Genomic DNA, 20,474 nt, shown 5'->3' with positions numbered 1-20,474 from the left:
CTTTTTTTTTTTCTTTGAAAATGGAAATGGAAAAAAACATGTGACATGAATATGTAGGCCTAATATGTTTTTTTTATCGACAAGACATTTAAATGTCAGCCCTAGTACTAAATAAGTCTTTCAAAATTCCTAAAAATTCATTCAAAAGTAAAAAGAGAGGGAAAAAAAGTCATTTTTTTAAAAGAAAAAAAATACAAGTTTTTAAAATTATTTAATTATTTTATGTTTAAAAATATTCAAATGTCAGTCCTAATTAAAATGAATGAATTAAAATAGTTTTAAAGGTGCAAACTTTCAAATGTTAGCCCTAGTACTAAAATATGTCTTTGAAAATCCCAGAAAAAAAATGTTTTCTCTGCAAGAAAAAAAAACAAATATTTAAAATTATTCAATTATTTTAAGGTTGAAAACGTACAAATGTCAGCTCTAGTATTAAAAAAAGTTTTTAAAAATCCCAGAGTAAATAATTTTTCATGCAAGGAAAAAGAGAGGGAGAAAAGACATTTTCTCTAAAAGAAAAAAAAACCAAGTATTTAAAATGATTTAATTATATAAAGATGTCAAATTTTCAAATGTCAGTCTTAAATTTGAAATCTTAAATCTTAAATTGAATGAATTAAAATAGTTTTAAAGTTGAAAACTTTTAAATGTCAGCCCTAGTACTAAAAAAGTCTTTCAAAATCCCAGAGTAAATAATAATTTTTCATGCAAGGATTAAAAAGAGAGAAAGAGAGGAAAAAGAAATTATCTAAAAGAAAAAAGAAAATACAAGTATTTAAAATTATTTAGTTGTTTTTAATGTTAAAAATTCCCAAATGTCAGTCCTAATTAAAATTAATTAAAAAAAGAAATTTTCTCTGCAAGAAAAAAAAAATATATTTAGTATTATTCAATTATTTTAAGGTCGAAAACTTTCAATGATTTTAATTAAAAGGATTTTAAAATTAAAATTTTTTAAATGTCAGCCCTAGTACTAAAATAAGTATTTGAAAATCCCAGAGTAAATAATAATTTTTCAAGCACAAATAAAAATAAATTATATATATATATATATATATATATATATATATATATATATATATATATATAAAATTGTTATGTTGGCTCTGGTATTTAAATAAACTTTAAAAAATCCCAGATAAAAGGATAATTTTGCCTGCAAATAAATAAATAAATAAATAAATTATATTTAAAATTACTTATTAATTGTAAAGTTGTACTTTTAAAGTATCAGGCCTAATATTAAAATAAGCTTTAAAAAACTTCCAGACAAAAGAAACACTTTCCTTGCAAGAAAAAAAAAATTGCTGGTGTATTTCAACAAAGTCACACCATAATTCTTTCAAACCTGAAAGTTCAAAGAGACGTCTGAAATCACTGTTCCAGCCTCCACAGCCAATTATAGGAGTAAAATAGAAAGAGAATACCTTTGGGAAACAATACGCCAACCTACGGATTGTGAAAAAATCTCATAAGAAGATTTCTGTGCCATTTCTCAGCAGGCCTTTCAAACATGTTGCATTTTCGGCGTTTGACGTAAGCATTGCCCCATAACTTGAGGACAAGAGGCTTTGTTGGATTTAACTCTAAATTTAAGACTGTCACCGCCAATCAGAGCAAAATTTGTTGACAAGCAGAAATAGATACAGCTCTGTAGCATGATAAACCAGACTGACAGTTTATCCGAGAAAGCCTAATTCATCTCTCCTAAGCCTCTTCCACTCAAAAGAATGCTTATTTCTTTATTTATTTCCACATTCAAGAGTAGAACTACTCAGATCCAAAGCTGCGGTGAGATAAGGCGCTATGCTGAGGTTTGCCTGGCCAGCTTTGGAAGGTGGCATTTTCACCCACTGCCATGGCACACATATCACAAACACACTTCAACCTTCAGAAAGCAAACCCTGTTATCTCTCCAACATTCACACCACTTTTGAGTACAGAACAGTAACCTCAATTTACACGCTGGGCCTAAAGATATTTGTTTGGACATGACATAAGGGTTCTTCAAATCTTTGATTTAAAACATCATAGGAAGGTTCGCGAGACTAGAGTTCCAATTTGGGGATAAATACACCTTTTAAATGAAAGGAACTGCCTTTGATCTTTAAAATAAGCCAAAGACTTTCATCTATGGGATGTGGCTGAAACCCATAACTTTTGTTTACATGTGTCACCCATTTCTCTAACTCAAAGATAAATGTTATGAAATTACTAATCTGCTTTAGATTGTGGCCTCTTTTAAGAGAGCTGACAATTAGGAAAGTGACTGGATTCTAGAAACTTCTTGAACCTTTTAATGCCTCGGACCCCCAAATATGACAAGACTATTGCAAGGAATTTACTCTTTGATTAGGCCTGAAGTAAGTTAACGTCCAAGTCACATTTTCTTGGTTGAATAAACATTGCTTACACTATGAAAATACAAATCTATATTGTATTTTTACATTAACAATGTAAAAGGCTGCTTTATGTATTAAAACCAAGTATAAATCTTATTAGTTTAATGTTTTAAGCATTTTACATTTATTTCAAAATCATAACTTAAGGTAGTAAAAATGTGAACAATAAATTGTATTTAAAAACGTATGCATTTTATTTACGAGGAAATGTTTAGCTGTACTTTCATTATAAACTTATTTTCGGATCATCAGTCTTCAAAGCTCGGTAAATATTACTCACTAAAACCTCCCACAGAACATGTTTTCAGGCTATTTGACCTTTTAACAAAATAATTATATATAAGTGTGTGAGTTGTTTACTTACTTTTTTAATTAGTCTTCCCATTAACGCCATTTTATTGTTCATTCAAACACGACAGATTCGCGAACGCGGCACCGCACGATCACAAAGAGGCGGGATTTATCGCCTGAACCAATCACAATCGATCATAACCACTCATATCCAATCATATCGCGATGGAGGCTTGCCTCCCTTGTAGCTGTTGGACAGTTTCACTTCAGAAAAACAAGTGATAAAACCGCTTTTCTATGTCATATTTTGTAATGTTTGCCTTGTTTTATTTTTGTAGCTACTATGATTTTTTTTCTTGGAGGAAACGCCCATTACGGATTTAATCCACAATTATACACTACCAGTCAAAAGTTTTTGAACAGTGAGATTTTTAATGTTTTTTTTTTTTTTTAAAGATGTCAACCAACTCTCCAAGCCTGCATTTAATTGATTCAAAATACAGTAAAAGCAGTAATATTGTGAAATATTTTTACTATTTAAAATAACTGCTTTCTATTTTGATATACTTTAAAATGTAATTTATTCCTGTGATCAAAGCTAAACTTTCAGCATCATTACTCCAGTCTCCAATGTCACATGATCCTTCAGAAATCATTCTAATAAGCTGATTTGCTGTTTATAATTATTGCTATTATTATTTTATCAATATTTCAAACAATTGAGTAAATTTTTTCAGGATTCTTTGGGGAATAGAAAGATCCAACGAACAGCATTTATCTAAAATAAAAAGCTTTTGTAACATTATACACTATAACATTCAAAAGCTTGGAGTCAGTATAATTTGTTTGTCTTTTTTGGGAAAGAAATTATAGAAATTAATACTTTTATTTATCAAGGATGCTTTAAATTCATCAAAAGTGATGATAAAGACATTTAAAGTGTTACGAAAGGTTTCTATTTCAAATAAATGCTGTTCTTCTGAACTTTCTATTCATCAAAGAAACCTGAGAAAACTTATACTCCTGTTTTCAGCATAATAATAAATGTTTTTTGAGCAGCAAATCCGAATATTAGAATGATTTCAGAAGGATCATGTGACTGAAGTAATGATGCTAAAAATTCAGCTTTGAAATCACAGGAATAAATTACATTTGAAAATATTTATTCAAATAGAAAACAGTTATTTCAAATAGTAAAAATATTTCAAACATTTACTGTTTTTTTTCTGTACTTTAGATAAAAAAGCAGGCTTGGTGAGCAGAAGAGACTTTTAAAACACATTAAAAATCTTACTGTTCAAAAACTTTTGACTGGTAATGTATGTCTATAAAATGGAAAAGATTTACTCTCTGTTTTCCTTGAATCTTTTTTCTGTCCATCATGAGAGTACTGTTAGGTGTAAAATCCTGATGATACAACTAATAAGACTATGGCTGTCAATATTAAACATGCTTTATTATAAGTAATAAATTAAGGTGGTTAATCGTGTGACAATTGTATTTTATTATTTAATTTATTAATTTACATTTTACATTATTTCCTCGAAACCTTTCCCTGTTAAACCAGTGCAGAATTTCAACGAAATTTACTTCTGTTCCCCACAACTGGCTATTTTACAGAAAGGACTGAAGCACAGCCAAATAGTAAAATTTTCATCTCTGATATTTCTTTTGACCCTCTGCATCAAGGGACACAGAGATGTAGCAGCAGTATTCTAAAGTTTGCATTTTGTCCAAATTTCTAAAAAAAGCACAAATACTCATTATCCTGTCCTGGAGGCAAATGCTCCATTTCTGCCAATTCCAGCTGCCCTGAAAATCTTGATGGTTACCGTGGCAGATTCAGAGTGGCACATGGCTGGCTGCAGTAGAGAGAAAAGGACAAGCTATAGATTACTGACCATAATAGTGCAGGTTAAGGAAATCTTGAATGTATTTACTCAGCTATCTAAAAAAAGCATTATTGCTAAAGGATCCCGCACCAAGATTTAAGATGCATGTAAGAGGATTCCACAACTAACTGGAAATATGATCTGGTTAGCTATTATAACAAAAGAACTTCAATACATATTGTGCCTTCTCAGCAAGAGTTCAAGATACAGCATGGTTCAATTTAACAGTACTATTCTGGATTCTGAAAGCCATACATGGTCAAAAAATGAAATCAAAGAGTCCATATCAGAGCACAATGTGGTGTGGGATTCAGGCCCCCGGCAACAATGATCTTTGTCAGTATACAGTATTGCCTCCAACGCTTTGAGAATAAAAAGTAACAAAACATGTCTACTTTCTGAGCAATTTCATTGCCTTGGTGTTACAATGTCCCTGCAATTTCTGCTATCAGACTGGCAGAAAAAAAGCCATTCCTAGCGAACAATGTCAGGACTGTGGTTTAATGAGAGACGCTGATTCATCTATGGATTCCTGGCAGTGCAACCAAATTAAAAAGAGATAGCTTTGTAGGTGCTTAAAGACTATCGGTTTATCTCCTATACTGAGATATCTGTAGACGCACGACGTCCTGCCTGCTTTGAAAGTCTCAGGTCTGGATAGAATTAGCAAATAATAATAATAGTAATGAAGACTGGCATTATCTGCACTTCGATAATGAGATGAGGTTTATTAAAGCCCCCAAAATATTGTTTGCAGCCAGGCATAAGTTAGACCACCCTCTGTTTTGGTGATGTGTATCTATTTATCATCACATATGCATTCATAGGTGTGCAGTCAGTCTGTTGACAGAGTGATCTCTCCAGCTGCTGTAAAGGCAGAGACAGCGTCTGCTTGAATCTTAATCAAACAGCACCATCTCACTGGATTTAAGTTGGTATCAAAGGCTTATTTCAAATGCAGGTGCTTCGCTGGACAGAGGGTAATTATCCCCATTATTCAAATGACACAAAGGCGGCCCTTTCATATTTCATGGCCTTTTTGTTTTGTTGCCGTCCCTAACGCAAGTGTGCACTTTTCTTCCAGCGCCACACAAAGGGCTTGATTCTGTTTTCCTTCTCCATGCTCCCGTTTTTTCCTCTACCGGAGAGGCCTAAGGTCTCTGTTTTGCAAACCGATTCACAGCAATCAGGGTCCCTGGCGATTAATTAGGCTGTCTGCCCAGAGCAAGGCGTGTCTGTCACAGCAGGTCAGTGTCACCTAGTTCTGCAGCGTCCATATCATATCGCACATACACAGTCAATCATAAGCAACCGCACTGATCTTGAGTTTCAAATGCATGGCAGAAAAAGAGCAATAGATGGCTAGATGACAATAAGATAGACCTCAATAAGTTATTTCACATAAAAGATGTTTACATATAGTCCACAAGAGAAAATAATAGTTGAGATTAAAAAAAATGACCCTGTTCAAAAGTTTACATACACTTGATTCTTAATACTGTGTTGTTACTTGAATGATCCATGTTGTTTCATGAGTGCCTTGTTTGTCCTGAACAGTTAAACCGCCTGCTGTTATTTAGTAAAATAGTAAATTCTTTGGTTTTTCAGCATTTTTGTGTATTTGAACCCTTTTCAACAATGACTGTATTATTTGAGATCCATCTTTTTACATTGAGGACAACTGAGGGACTCATATGCAACTATTACAGAAGGTTCAAGCACTCACTGATGCTTCAGAAGGAAAACGATGCATTAGGAGCCAGGGGTGTAAACTTTTGAACAAAATGAAGATGTGTACATTTTCCTATTTTGCCTAAACATCATATTTTTTTCATGAAGTACTGCCCTTCTGAAGCTACAGAAGATACTTATGTTTCCCAAAAGAAAAAATAAGTTACATTTACCCTGATCTTTCACCTCAGCTCTTAATGCATCGTGTTTCCTTCTGAAACATCAGTGAGCATTTAAACCTTCTGTAATAATTGCATATGCATTTGTCCTCAGTGTGAAAAGATGGATCTCAAAATCATACAGTCAATGTTGGAAAGGGTTCAAATACACGAAGATTCTAAAAAACCAAAGAATTTGTTGGACCTAAAGGATTTTTCTGAAGAACAGCCGGTAGTTGTCATTGTCGTATGTAAACTTTTGAACGGGGTCATTTGTATAAAAAAAATCTCTTGTGGACTATATGTAAGCCTTTTATAAGTCTTTTATGTAAAACAGAAAAAATATCTTATTCAGGTCAGTACTAAATAACATGCATTTTGTATGATCCCTCTTTTTTGGTCAAATAATTAACATTTTGCAGATTCTGCAAGGTGTATGTAAACTTTTGACCTCAACTGTAGATAGATAGTATAAGGCAAACATAAACTCAAACAATGATTCAAATAATTATTGAGAAAACAGTAATACTGTAGATAGCAGAACTGGGTAAAAATATCAATTTCTCGATTTTAATCATTTTTTACAAATTAGTATTGATTCTTAAATCCCAAGAATCGATTAGTCTAGCTTGTTTTCATTTAATGAACGGAACACTGTAGCTTGCCTCCCAGCCAATGAATTGCAATAAGCTTTGTGCTTTGTTACTTTTGATATGAAACAAAATCTTAGATTTCAAATTCTGTCAATTTTATTACAGTATTCAAACAATAAATGCTGTTTTGGTGCTGTTTAATGTAAAGTGACAGATCACTGTAGCGCCTCAGTTCAAGAGAAACGGCTTAAATAAAAGTTATAGCACAAAATAAACATGAATGAATTAGACCTATAATGTATAGATAGATGATAGATAAATATATGTTTAATAGTGTTTAATTTCTTTTTTATTATTTTATTTGTTAAAATTCTTATTGAAAAACAAAGTATTTCAAGCCAATTCACAACACCTTAGAAACAATGGAGAATAAAAGACCTGACACTTATTAGCATCAAATGGCTCTGTATGTGATAACTGAGTGTGTGGGAGGAAGGCTCAGTGCCAATTTCTGTCTTGCTTATCAGTGTTACTATGTGTGAGATTGCTACTGACATTCACAGCTGGTCTGCTTCAATTCTGTAACGGGAAATAATGTGTGTGCGTGTATGTATGTGTGTACCTCACAGCGGCATATGCTACCATCCGAATCTCACCTGAGCAATCAGAATTAGCGCAAAGCTTGTCAACACATCACACAGGCCGTGTCGAGAGAAATGAGTGATGCAAGGATGAGCAGTCGATATTTTTAGTTGCCTACAGAGAAAAATTCTTCAGCTTTATCACTTTCATTACGATTTGGCAAGTCATACCAGAGAGACCATATAGCGTTCGAGAAAAGGGGAAGCTTTGAAAGGAGCGACACCTGTTGGACACATTGCTTTAATACCGAAGTACAATATAGACCTACCGAAGTAGGTCTTTATGTTCTGTTGTTTTTCACACCTATGCCTAAAAATTGCTTACGCATGATAAATGCTGTTCTTCTGAACTTTCTATTCATCAAAGAAACCTGAGAAAAATTATACTCCTGTTTTCAGCATAATAATAAATGTTTTTTGAGCAGCAAATCCGAATATTAGAATGATTTCAGAAGGATCATGTGACTGAAGTAATGATGCTTTGAAATCACAGGAATAAATTACATTTGAAAATATTTATTCAAATAGAAAACAGTTATTTCAAATAGTAAAAATATTTCAAACATTTACTGTTTTTTTCTGTACTTTAGATAAAAATAAATGCAGGCTTGGTGAGTAGAAGAGACTTTAAAAACATTAAAAATCTTACTGTTAAAAAAACTTTTGACTGGTAACGTACGTCTATAAAATGGAAAAGATTTACTCTCTGTTTTCACTGAATCTTTTGTCTGTCCATCAGAAGTACTGTAGGTGTAAAATCCTAATGATATAACTAATAAGACTATGGCTGTCAATATTAAACATGTTTTATTATAAGTAATAAATTAAGGTGGTTAATCTTGTGACATTTGTATTTTATTATTTAATTTATTCATTTACATGTCACATTATTTCCTCGAAACCTTTTCCTGTTTAAAAACCAGTGCAGAATTCAACAGAACTTATTTCTGTTCCCCACACCCGTCTATTTTAAAGAAAGGACTGAAGCACAGCCAAATTGTGAAATTTTCATCTCTGATATTTCTTTTGACCCTCTGCATCAAGGAAGACAGAGATGTAGCAGCAGTATTCTAAAGTTTGCATTTTGTCCAAATTTCTAAAAAAAGCACAAATACTCATTATCCTGTCCTGGAGGCAAATGCTCTATTTCTGTCAGTTCCAGCTGCCCAGAAAATCTTGATGTTTACCGTGGCAGATTCAGAGTGGCACATGGCTGGCTGTAGTAGAGAGAAAACCTATGCCTAAGACCTATGCCTAAAAATTGCTTACGCATGATACGCAGTTGTCAGATCACATCTGAAATCTGATGTTTTTGATTTTCATTTCTTCTAAAAATGGCTTTATGTTGACGTAAATCATGCCTACGAAGTCTGAGGTATGAGACCTATTCAAAACGTAATTTTTTCTATAATTATTATTACATCCTTTTCTCAATCAAAAAACATTTCTGTATGTATGATTCTAGAATGCAAACATCCAAAACATGACTGGAAATATTCGGACAGATTCGGATGTAGTATGCTTATACTTTTCATTTAATAATTCATTGGACAAAATTCATTAATAAATATTGGACAGGGTCATTTTGACCCAGCTGGTTGGGTTAAATGTTTTAACCCAACATGCTGGGTTGTTTTATTGAGTCAACTATTGTTTAAAAATTATTTTGCTGGCTTAAATGGGCTGGAAATTAAAAATCAGACAGAATTATATAGGCAACAGCAATAATCAAAAGATAAACATTTATTATTAAGCAAGAACATCCATGGACAAAAATATAATTTGGGTGTATACAGCAACATACATTTAAACTCATTTAACAAGCATTTGAAGTAAAAAATATTGTAATATTTAAAAGCAGCATTTTAAGTGTATTCAACCATTCTCTATAATCACACACACACACACACATACATATATATATATATATATATATATATATATATATATATATATATATATATAAAATCACAATTCTCGCGCCGGTGTGTCAGCGAAATCTAAGCCGGTGATGGGCTACTGTTCGCCGGGGGAACTATGAACCTCAGACCGCCATATCGCGTTTCACTCGCTGATACCACCTGCCCATAAACAAACAGTACCGAGATTAAAGAACACATTTTAACATCAAATTAAACTGAATTCAGTATTATAACAAATAAAAGTCAGTTTGTTATGTAAGGCAAAAGGCATTCCCATCATGCGAAATGAATGACCGCTGCTGCCATTTCATGTTTGTATTGCATTGGGTAAAATAATATAATTTACAGCACGGAGAAGACTTTATAAAGTAAATAAAATTAATACAAACCATTATTTAGCTGAAGAAGTGCACCAAAGTCGGTGCTGAGAATCGCTCTCTCCTGTAGAGGACGCAAAAAGCCCGCAAAAAAGTGTTGCAATATTTATTAATCCATTAAAAATGACCCAGCAATTTAGTTACAAAAAAATATTAAAAATATCCCAATAAAAATGACCCAACACGCTGAACCCAGCATTTAAAAACATGCAGAAAATCTACCCAGCACCTGGGTAAAAATATTAAAAACAACCCAATAAAATTGCCCAGCTGACTCAACTCAGCATTTGGGTTGAAAAATAACATATTCCTTATTCATATTCAGTACTAAAATGTTTCTAATTCTTATTACAGCCTTTCTCAATCGAAATCACAATTTTGTATGATTCCAGAAAACATGACTGGAAATATTCGAACAGGTTATGCCTATACTTCTTAGTCTGGAGGTAATTCATTTAATAATTCATTGTTCATATGGTAGGCTTATGTCACGATTTGCTAATGATGAATTTTAAAAATAAATCATGTTTTTAATTGACATACCGGTCTTAAATACAATAGGTCTATAGATTATTAAATAGGTTTTATATTTAGGCTACATGCATACATCGCCCCCTATTAAAGAAGAGAGAGGTTTTCCTGGAGTCGATAACACTCCTCCATAAGAATATTGTCACGACATGCTGTAATTTGTAAAATCAAGCAGTCAAATGAGGCGGTAACATGTCAGAAATGTTTGCCGTTACAGTATTGTGGAGATTTTCAATGACATAATTACTATTTTTATGTTCTTCTGACAGATAGAAACAAATTAGCTTCCCCTATTTTCATTCAAACTAAGAAATAATCCAGCAGTCGGGGTGTTTTTCTCCTTTTAATCAAAGTGACATTGATGAACAAATGTAGTCCACTAATATTATTGTTTAAGTACATTTTCAAAAGACCTCCAATACACAGCGCCCGAGGAGAAGAATTAAAGTTTTCACACCTTTCGACGCACAAAAGACCGTTGGTTTCGATCCACGACGACCCAGGGACATGTATCCCTTTAAGGATCACAGGGCCACTTCAAAGACCCAAAGGACCTCACAGACCATCAAAAGACTGCAAGTTTCTATAAGTGAACTTAGATGGCCAGTCAGCACTCATGAAATTCACTTTCCAGAGGACGGTGTAGGAGAAAGATCTCAGGGACTGTCTTTCTCCTCAGCGTGGTGTATTACAACCTAGATTTGACATGAGCCGGTTTACCTGCGGGGTCCTGAGCGCGGTTCTTGTGCTCTGTGTCAGTCTGGTGAGCTCCACAGTGTCGTTTCCCGGATTCCACGAAGCCTTCAGGAGCAGGATGCGAGCACCTGGCAGGAACGGCGGAGGTCAGGCGGGTCACAGCCGACACACGAACAGATATCCGCTGTATATGCTGCACCTCTACCGGACACTTCTGATTGGAGACGACAAGCATATGAGCCACGAAAATCCGACTCTTTACGAGTCCGATTCGGTCTTGAGTCTCGTCGCCAAGAGTGAGTATATACATAAATACGTATTTTTTTTAATTATTATTATTTTTAAATTAATTAATTTTACATTATACATTAACACTATAACGTTTTACAATAGCCTGCCGATATTTTGTTTACTTTTTAGACAATTTGTGACCCTGGACCACAAAACAAGTGAAAAATTTTGGTCAGTGTTCTAAATAAAAATATAAATCTGAAAGCTAAATAAATAGGCTTTCCATTGAGATATGGTTTGTTAGGATAGGACGTGCAAAAAAATCACCTTTAAAGTTGTCCAAATGAAGTTCTTAGCATTGCATATTACTAATCAAAAATAAAGTCGTGATATATTTAAGGTAGGATTTTTACAAAATATCTTCATAGAACATGGTCTTTACTTAATATCATAATGATTTTGGCATAAAAGAAAAAAACAATTTGACCCATAGGCTACAATGTATTGTTGGCTATTGCTACAAACATACCTGTGCTACTAAAGACTGGTTTTGTGGTTCAGGGTCACATTTTAGATATTAAAAATGATACTCAATTGAATTAAAACGAAAAAAGGATATATAAGCAAATTTTCAGCAGTCAAATCTAAATGTAAATAATTTAAAACAAGGCTTTATTTACATTCATCTGTTTGTTTAGTTAGTAAGTAGCCGTGTTAAGAGCCACTATTTAAAGTCACCCGCCGGTCATTATCACAAAACAAATCTCCTCAGGTTTACACAAGACCCCCTGGGGAAAATAATTTGATAGCTAGTAGTTTAGCTGGTTCTTGGCTATTAGCCAAGTCATGTATTATGCTTATTAGTCAGCGTGTGTATTAGCTTCAAGACGTCGGTTTCAAAGCGACTTGGCCAGCAATACACATCTAAACAATAAGAACATTCTACTTTATTAATTGCTTGTCCCGAATGTTGCCATGTGTGAAAACATCCTCTAAGATAATTAAGCACCACACATCACTTATCCTCTCCAGACTGTTTAACTGTCTGCTCACTAATTTCTTCTCCAAATATTTTGCAGCTTTCCATCAGGTTGGTGACAAACTAGCCGTGACGTTCGACATGTCCTCCATATCAGCAAGCGACAACGTCCAGCGCTCAGAGCTCCGCATTCGACTTCCAGAACTCGCCTCTGAGATGGAAGTGGACATCTATCACGCATCCAAACGTGAGTGCGAACGAAGCCCCTGCGATGAAGTGCGGATTCACCTTGGCGCTGTGAAAGCCAAACCAATCGATTCAGCATCCCATTCCTCCTGGAGGGTCTTCAACATCACAGCACTGCTCAACTACTGGTTGCACCAAGGTGAAACCATGTTCTTGGAGGAACCCGTTCAGATGCCAGCAAGTTCTGAGAGCCATCAAGGAGCCAACAGGGTCATGATGGTGGTTTACTCCAAGCAGAACAGGGCGAAGACGTCCACCCTCATCCAGACCGCAGAGCACTCCAAGTACGTAGCTCTGGACCGGGCCGGTGGTGGAGGTGAACCTGCGCCTCGGCGTCACAGAAGAAACCACCGGACTGACGACAGAGTGCGTGATGCAGCAGCTAGCCTGATTCCAGATGTTCCACAAGATGAAGGAGAGAAAAAATCCCTCTGTAGGAAGGTGGACATGTGGGTGGACTTCGATCAGATTGGATGGAGCGACTGGATTGTGTATCCAAAGAGGTACAATGCCTATCGTTGTGAAGGTAGCTGTCCTACACCTGTAGATGAGTCCTTCACCCCAACCAACCATGCCTACATGCAGGTAAGAATCTTTTATATCTTTAAAGCTTGCAATTAAAACGTTTACTCTTTTCCAGACTGATCCTAATGTTTGTTTGTCTTCTCATTTGCAGAGTCTTTTGAAACTACACCACCCAGATCGCGTCCCATGCTTGTCCTGCGTTCCCACCCGTCTGGCTCCACTCTCAATGCTCTACTACGAGAACGGCAAGATGGTCATGAGGCACCACGAAGGCATGGTTGTTGGAGAATGTGGCTGCCACTGAGCCTCCGAACCAAAAATGAACTCAACACCAGCACTTTGGATACGTTCCTTAAATCCAGAAACCTATTTAAGCACAAATGAAGATAAATTGCTTTAAATTGTACAGTATTTTCCCTTGGAGGCACCTGCATTACTTAATGCTTTGTGTTTGCCTAATTTGTAAATAGTAGAGTATGTAAATGACCAAATGTAATAAAGTGTTTTCATAATGATAATACGTGGGTTGTTTTGTTTGTTTTTGAGCAGATGGAAAAGAAAAACGCATCTCAATTCTCTGGTGTTTATTGAATTTTTTAATGCTTAAATGTCTCTTCAGAAATAACAGGGCAGTTTTAGATAACGTTACAGCCAAATAACAAAAAAGGCATTTTACATTCTGTTGAATGACATTTCAGGTAACCATACTTATTAGAATAAACAGAAATTAGATTTTACATTACAAAAACTATCAATGCTGAAATGGAAAGTGGTCAAATTCACTGATTATGCTTAATTTCTAAGAGTTGTCATCTGGATTTCCTCCACATGATTGTTGATGAAAAAAAAAAAAAAAAACACCAAGTCCAGAACCGTTGCTCCCTCTACAGACCGTTCTGTAAATCTACACAAAACTGTATGAACAAATAATGTCACATGGTGGTCTGTGAGATGTCCTCCATGTCTTAGGCAGAAGTAGAGCTGCATCATCAATGTGCTTGGGATGCACTATCTGACATCGGAGATAGTGGCTCTTTCAGGCACAACAGTGTTAGCTGATGTCGAGAATCTAAAGTAATGGCTTTGTGCGCGTCTTGAACGACAGCATCGTTACGGGAAAAGAAAATATCATTTAGACAGCAGACAAACGAAAGAAAAAAGACAGATGACATGGAAGTAGAAGTCTTCTGTGCATTATCCTCTCAGGGAACAGTTATCATCACAGTAATATTTGTTACAGTCGTCGCCTCCTTCGGGTAGCAGGTCCTCTATTGTAGTTAGATGTCCATTTCAAACTGGGCATCGTCCCCTTAAAATCACAGAACAAAATTAATGCGTGTTGAATATATATTTAACTCTATAAAGCCTATTGTATAATATTTGATAAACACATTTTCCCTTCAAGTTGTAAATGTGATCAAAACGTCTTTTTTCAGTAAGTAAATGATCTTTCGGTCATGGTACATGTGTTGTTTTGCTGTGAAATCTTTCATGATTTTTATAAAGTACACACAAGTATAACTATATTGTTAGTGATATTTCAAGATGAACACTTACTAGACTGAACCGATTATCCATACACCATTCTTACAAAAATCAGGCTAAAATGTGAGTATTAAATATGACACATCGAGTTTCTGAGGACAATAAAGTTTAAATAACATCTTAATAAAACACTATTGGGAGACATAAAATGATAACTGATATTTATATGCATTTTATATGCAAGTAATCTGTTAAACTAATATTTACATACATACAAATATCACTAACTTGCAAGTTTTTGCTCGGTTTAGGTCTCTGAATAAAGCTGAGGTGTTTTTTTCCTCAGTGTAAGATCCATCATACTATACAAAAAAACACTAAGATGATTTTTTGGGGTATTTTGTTTAAAGGGTTTTATTTAAATATATTTTTAGACTATATATTTTATTATTGTAAAACAATACATTTTTATTATTATAAAACGATATGCATTTTATTATTATCATTGTATTTTTTATTATAAATATTATAAACTATTTCATGTCAGACTTTACATGGTTAATACATTTTAGCTTCAGTCCACATTTACCTGCGCTAAATATTTTTTCAGACTATAATTTTATTAAATAATATACATTTTTATTATAAAAAATATTATATTGTTATCATTATATTTTCATATAAAAGTTATGCAAATTACTAATGTCCTGTTCAATAGCAAATTTTATATTATTATAAATATCAAATTTAATTTCATGTCATGCTTTACATGGTTAATAAATTTTAGATTCACTGCATATTCAAACAGTGCTAAATATATTTAGAGTTAATATTTTATTAGTGAATAAAATGACAATATTGTAAAACAATATATTTATCATATTTTATTATTATAAATATTATAAAATCATATGTCATGCTAAATGTTTTTAGACTATAAATTGTAAAATAATATACATTTTCATCATTATAAAACAATATGCATTTTATTGTTACCATTATATTTTATTATAATAAAGTTTAATTATATCATATTTTATAAATTTTAGATTCAGTGCACATTTACCTGCGCTTAATATTTTTAGACTATACATTTTATTAGTGTAAAAAACATCCATTTTCATTATTATTATAAAACAATATGCATTTTGTTATCGTTATATTTTTCATTATAAATATTATAAAATTAATTATTTCATATGTCAGGCTTTACATGGTTAATAACAAATTTTAGCCTGAGTGCACATTTACCAGCGATAATTATTTTAAACTATTAACTATTATTCTAAAATAATATACATTTTTTATTATTATAAAACAATATGCATTTTATTGTCATATTTTATTATTATAAATGTAATTATATGAAATATTATTTCATAGGTCAAGCTTTACATGCTCAGTAAGTTTCAGCTTTAGTGTACATTTACCGGCACTAAATATTTTTAGAGCATAAATTATTATTGTAAAATAACATACTTTATTTTAAAACAATACCCATTTTATTGTTATCATATTATTATTAGACATACAAATTTAATTAATTTCAAATGTCAGGTGTTACATAGGTATTTAATAATAAATAATTTCAGTGTACATTTACCTGCACTAAATATTTTTAGACTATAAATGTTATTATTGTAAAATAATATACATTTGTATTATTATTAAACAACATGCATTTTATTGTTATTATATTTCATTATTATATATATTATAAAATGTAATTATTTTATGTCAGGCTTTACATGGTTATAAATAACAAATAGCTTCAGTGCTTCAAAATATAAAATTTTAAAATAATGCATTTTATTGTTATTATATTTTATTGTTATACATTTTAATCACTATAAATATTATAAAATTTAATTATTACATATATCAGAGCTTTACATGGTTAACAACAAATTTAGCTGCAGTGCACATTTACCTGCGCTCTTTTCCGCCAGGGGGCTGATGCTGTTATTATTGACAATCTGTTTGGGGTAGGCCTTGTCATTATTCATGGTGACCGAAGCAGGACTGGTCACCCCAGGAATGTCAGGGAGGCAGCAGGGCGGCGTACGGGCCAATGGGGAGCTGCGACAGTCCAGCAAGAACTTTCGGTCATAGATGATCCGGGTTCCTATATAGCAATTCAGCAATCAAACCAAGATTATTTTATGGGAAGGAAACGAAGGTGCTATAACAGGCTACAAGAGCAAAGTTGACCGACAAGCCTGTGAAAACATGAAGGCCAGCCAGGTGCGTTCGGTCTGTGCCATGTTAGTATTGCAGTTTGCATCCGATCCAAACATGTCTAAACATGTTCCTACAACGTGCAGTTTACAACACTCAGGAGTTGCGTCACTGAAAGTTGAGCTTTGTGAAGTGTCAATGTTTGACAACTATTTTTCTACTTTAACATTTTTTCCTTATCAGAACAGAAAAGCACAAGTTGAAAAGGAGTAGTGAGAACATACTATCAGCTCTCCTCCTATCAACCCTGTTGAACCTACTGTGAACCGTCACACTCACACACTCACACACACACACACACACACTCTCTCTCTCTCTCTCTCTCTCTCTCTCTCTCTCTCTCTCTCTCTCTCTCTCTCTCTCTCTCTCTCTCTCTCTCAATAAGGTCAAGCTCAATGAGTGTATTATGGTATAAACAACAGCCCAAAACCTATAAACATACCATTGATTTTTGCATAGAAATCAAGCATGATATACACTACCAGTCAAAAGTTTTTGAACAGTAAGATTTTTAAGGATGTTTTTTTTTAAAGATGTCCCTTCTGATTACCAAGCCTGCATTTACTTGATCCAAAGCACAGCAAAAACAGTCAAATTTAAAAGTATTTTTACTACTTAACTGTTTTTTGAATATATTTTAAAGTAATTTATTCCCGTGATTTCAATTCTTTATTCTGATTTACTGCTCAAAAACATTTATTATGTTGAAAACAACAGAGTAGATTTTTTTTCAGGTTTCTTAGAATAGAATTTCACTTTCATTTATCTGAAAGAAAAATATTTTTGTAACATTATCAATCACTTTTAACCAATTTAAAGCATCCTTGCTAAATAAAAGTATTCATTTCTATTATTTCTTCAAAATAAAGTTATAGACTCCAAGCTTATGAATGGTATGGTGCATTTTACAAAAGCTTTTTATTTCAGATAAATGCTGATCTTCTGACATGTCTGTTCATCAAAGAACCCTAAAAAAATACTCAACCGTTTTAAATACTTATAATAAAAAAACATGTTTCTTAAATAGCAAATCAGCATATTCCAATGATTTTTTAAAACATCATGTGACACTGAAGACTGGAGTAACGATGCTGAAAATTCAACTTTGAAATCACAGGAATAAATAACATTTTTAAATATAATCCAAATAGGAAAAATATTTCACAATATTACAGCTTGTGCTGCATTGTGGATAAAAAAAATGAATGCAGGCTTGGTGAGCAATTGAGACTTCCTTAAGAAAAAAAACATTAAAAATTTTACAGTTTAAAAACCTTTGACTGGTAGCAGGATTTTTTGTCATGCATCTATTGAGTGTTACATGATGGCTAAATTAATGATCTGGACAAACAGTGATTGACACACAGTTCACAATAATAAGAATAGCCCTCCTTTTGCACTAGAAAAGCAGAAGTGGCCATTTACAACGGGAAAACAAGAGTCACATGCCTCGAGAGCCGTCATGTCCTCTTTTGTCGACTGTTTACAAACTGTCATCTGACAAAACCCACAATGTACATAAAACACACAAAATAAATAACATTAACAGACATGACAGAATGGTTCTATTTTTCCAGATAATCCTGGAAATCAAAAAAACAAAAAAAACAAAAACAATAACTAAAATGTTTAATTCGTCTTCAAAAAGTGAAAAAGTCATTAATATCATGTATATTAAAACACATGTCCAAAATACACTTGAAGGTCGTTCAAGGCCATGATGACATCTTTAGTGATTTTAAAAATATAATATCCAACATTTTTAATGGTCAAACGGGTTTGTAATGAAATAACCTTCTTATTCAAAACGTATAATTATTTAATTTTATACGTGAATTAATCAGTTTCTATTTTTAGCTTTAGAATTTTCTATTTGAACATTATTTCAACGTCTGTGTAGACCAGCAGAACCTTGTTTAACAAAACAAATACTAGACTTTTAACGGCTGCCGTCGTGTCAATAAAACAATGTTCTTCTCGCGGGGACGATAACATTCCTGAATTTATTACCCCTTCACATGTACAGTTAAACGGCAAACAGTACAAGACAAACAGGAGCGTTGTGAGCAAGCGCACCGCAGTCTGTCAAGCACAAAGACAATGCGAGCGCCGAGATGCATCGCTATGTCGCGGTCAAAACAAAAACAATGCATGCACTGCGACAGCTGCGAATGCCCACATAAGATTCATCTGCAAGTTCGTGACATTTACCTCCAGGAGTCGTGCTAAAAAGGGTCCCTCCGGGCGTTGTAGAGTAATCATGAGGCATATGGGCCGCATCGTTGATTGTGACTCGTCTGGTGGTCGGAATTGCCTGACTGGTGGTCTTCTGACTGCCCATGGACATTTTCAACACTAGTGCAATCACAAATTCAGTCAGCTGTCTGTATCGAATAGTGTCTTTGCACCTTGAAAAGAAAAATAAAACAGTTATGCTCGAATTTCACCGGAAAAAAATGTATATATTAGCAGCAGTTCGGTATAAAGTCACTTTGTAGAATTATTTACCTTGTCCGTTTGTGGCAAACTTTTCTACATACAAAAATAAATAATAGTAAATATTTGAGCCTGTATAACACCTCATTCACACACTCACTCTCGCAAACTAGCTAAAATGCTAGGCTTCTCCGTGACCACGTTTTCTCTCTCACTCCCTCATGCACACACACCACGCACTCAACAAAACACGAGCAGGAAAGGGCTATTTAAAACGGAGGATTGGTGCAACGGAGCCCCCACTGGTGTTCGGCGGTATTGCAAAGAGCATGATGGGAAATGTAGTTTTTTCGATGTTTACACGAGTTGTTTCCGTTACACTGATTCATTGACAAAACTTTACTTGGCATTCGTATACTTTAATGGCACCATTTCCAACGAAATTACTTAAGAGATGAAACACAAAAACAAAATTCAGCTTGATTTTCTCTTAATTTTAACAAAATTATTTTTTAAAAAGTTACTTAGTAGTTATTTTAGAATATTTTACAATATCAGGCATTCTATAAAAATGTTTAAAATTAAGTAAATAAGAAATTACTCAGAGATGTAAAACAAAAACAAAATCCAGTTTGATTTTCTCTTAACTTAAACAAAATTATTTTTAGAGTTACTTAGTTTTTTAGAATATTTTAAAATTTCACACATTGTGTAAAAATGCTTAAAATTCCTAATTAATTTTCTAGAAGTATGTACATGTTACACAAAAACAAAATTCCATTTGATTTTCCCTCAACTTTAACCAAATTGTTTATTTTAGAATATTTTAAAATATCACATTCTTTAAAAATGTTTAAAATTCACAATGAATTTGCTTTAAGTATTTAAGAAATAACATAGAAATGTAAGACAAAAACAAAATTCTGTTTGATTTTCCCTTAATTTTAACAAAATTATTTTTAAAAAGTTACTTATTAGTTATTTTAGATTTTTTTTTAAATATCACACATTTTGTAAAAATGTTTGAAATGCCTTATTAATTTTCTTTAAGCACTTATGAAATTACTTAGAGATGTAACACAAAAACAAAATTCAGTTAG

The 20,474-nt window shown here is 33.2% G+C and overlaps 2 protein-coding genes across 2 annotated transcripts; one reads left to right on the top strand and one right to left on the bottom strand.

The window, feature by feature from the left end:
- The first annotated feature begins 10,233 nt into the window (after nt 1-10,233).
- ndr1 (nodal-related 1) lies at nt 10,234-13,519 on the top strand. The gene is made up of 3 exons (XM_073825186.1): nt 10,234-11,530; nt 12,545-13,275; nt 13,367-13,519. Exons 1-3 carry the CDS (start codon nt 11,245-11,247, stop codon nt 13,517-13,519), a joined length of 1,170 nt encoding a protein of 389 aa, XP_073681287.1. The 5' UTR covers nt 10,234-11,244.
- Nucleotides 13,520-13,796: 277 nt separating this feature from the next.
- On the bottom strand, nt 13,797-19,623 carry eif4ebp1 (eukaryotic translation initiation factor 4E binding protein 1). The gene is made up of 4 exons (XM_073824386.1): nt 19,447-19,623; nt 19,150-19,346; nt 16,631-16,825; nt 13,797-14,524 (listed from the first exon to the last, which is right to left on the bottom strand). Exons 2-4 carry the CDS (start codon nt 19,283-19,285, stop codon nt 14,493-14,495), a joined length of 363 nt encoding a protein of 120 aa, XP_073680487.1. The 5' UTR covers nt 19,286-19,346; nt 19,447-19,623; the 3' UTR covers nt 13,797-14,492.
- Nucleotides 19,624-20,474: the final 851 nt, after the last annotated feature.

This window comes from Garra rufa, chromosome 19, assembly GCF_049309525.1.
Source record: "Garra rufa chromosome 19, GarRuf1.0, whole genome shotgun sequence".
NCBI lineage: Eukaryota > Metazoa > Chordata > Actinopteri > Cypriniformes > Cyprinidae > Garra > Garra rufa.
This window is presented reverse-complemented; position numbering and strand designations above follow the sequence as displayed.

Coding starts and splice junctions, on each gene's coding strand:
- ndr1 (XM_073825186.1), top strand. CDS start 11,245: ATGAGCCGGTTTACCTGCGGGGTCCTGAGCGCGGTTCTTGTGCTCTGT. Junction 11,531..12,544: donor CTTGAGTCTCGTCGCCAAGA/GTGAGTATATAC, acceptor AATATTTTGCAG/CTTTCCATCAGGTTGGTGAC. Junction 13,276..13,366: donor CCAACCATGCCTACATGCAG/GTAAGAATCTTT, acceptor TCTCATTTGCAG/AGTCTTTTGAAACTACACCA.
- eif4ebp1 (XM_073824386.1), bottom strand. CDS start 19,285: ATGTCCATGGGCAGTCAGAAGACCACCAGTCAGGCAATTCCGACCACC. Junction 16,826..19,149: donor TTTTAGCACGACTCCTGGAG/GTAAATGTCACG, acceptor ATTGCTATATAG/GAACCCGGATCATCTATGAC. Junction 14,525..16,630: donor CCTGGCGGAAAAGAGCGCAG/GTAAATGTGCAC, acceptor TGTGATTTTAAG/GGGACGATGCCCAGTTTGAA.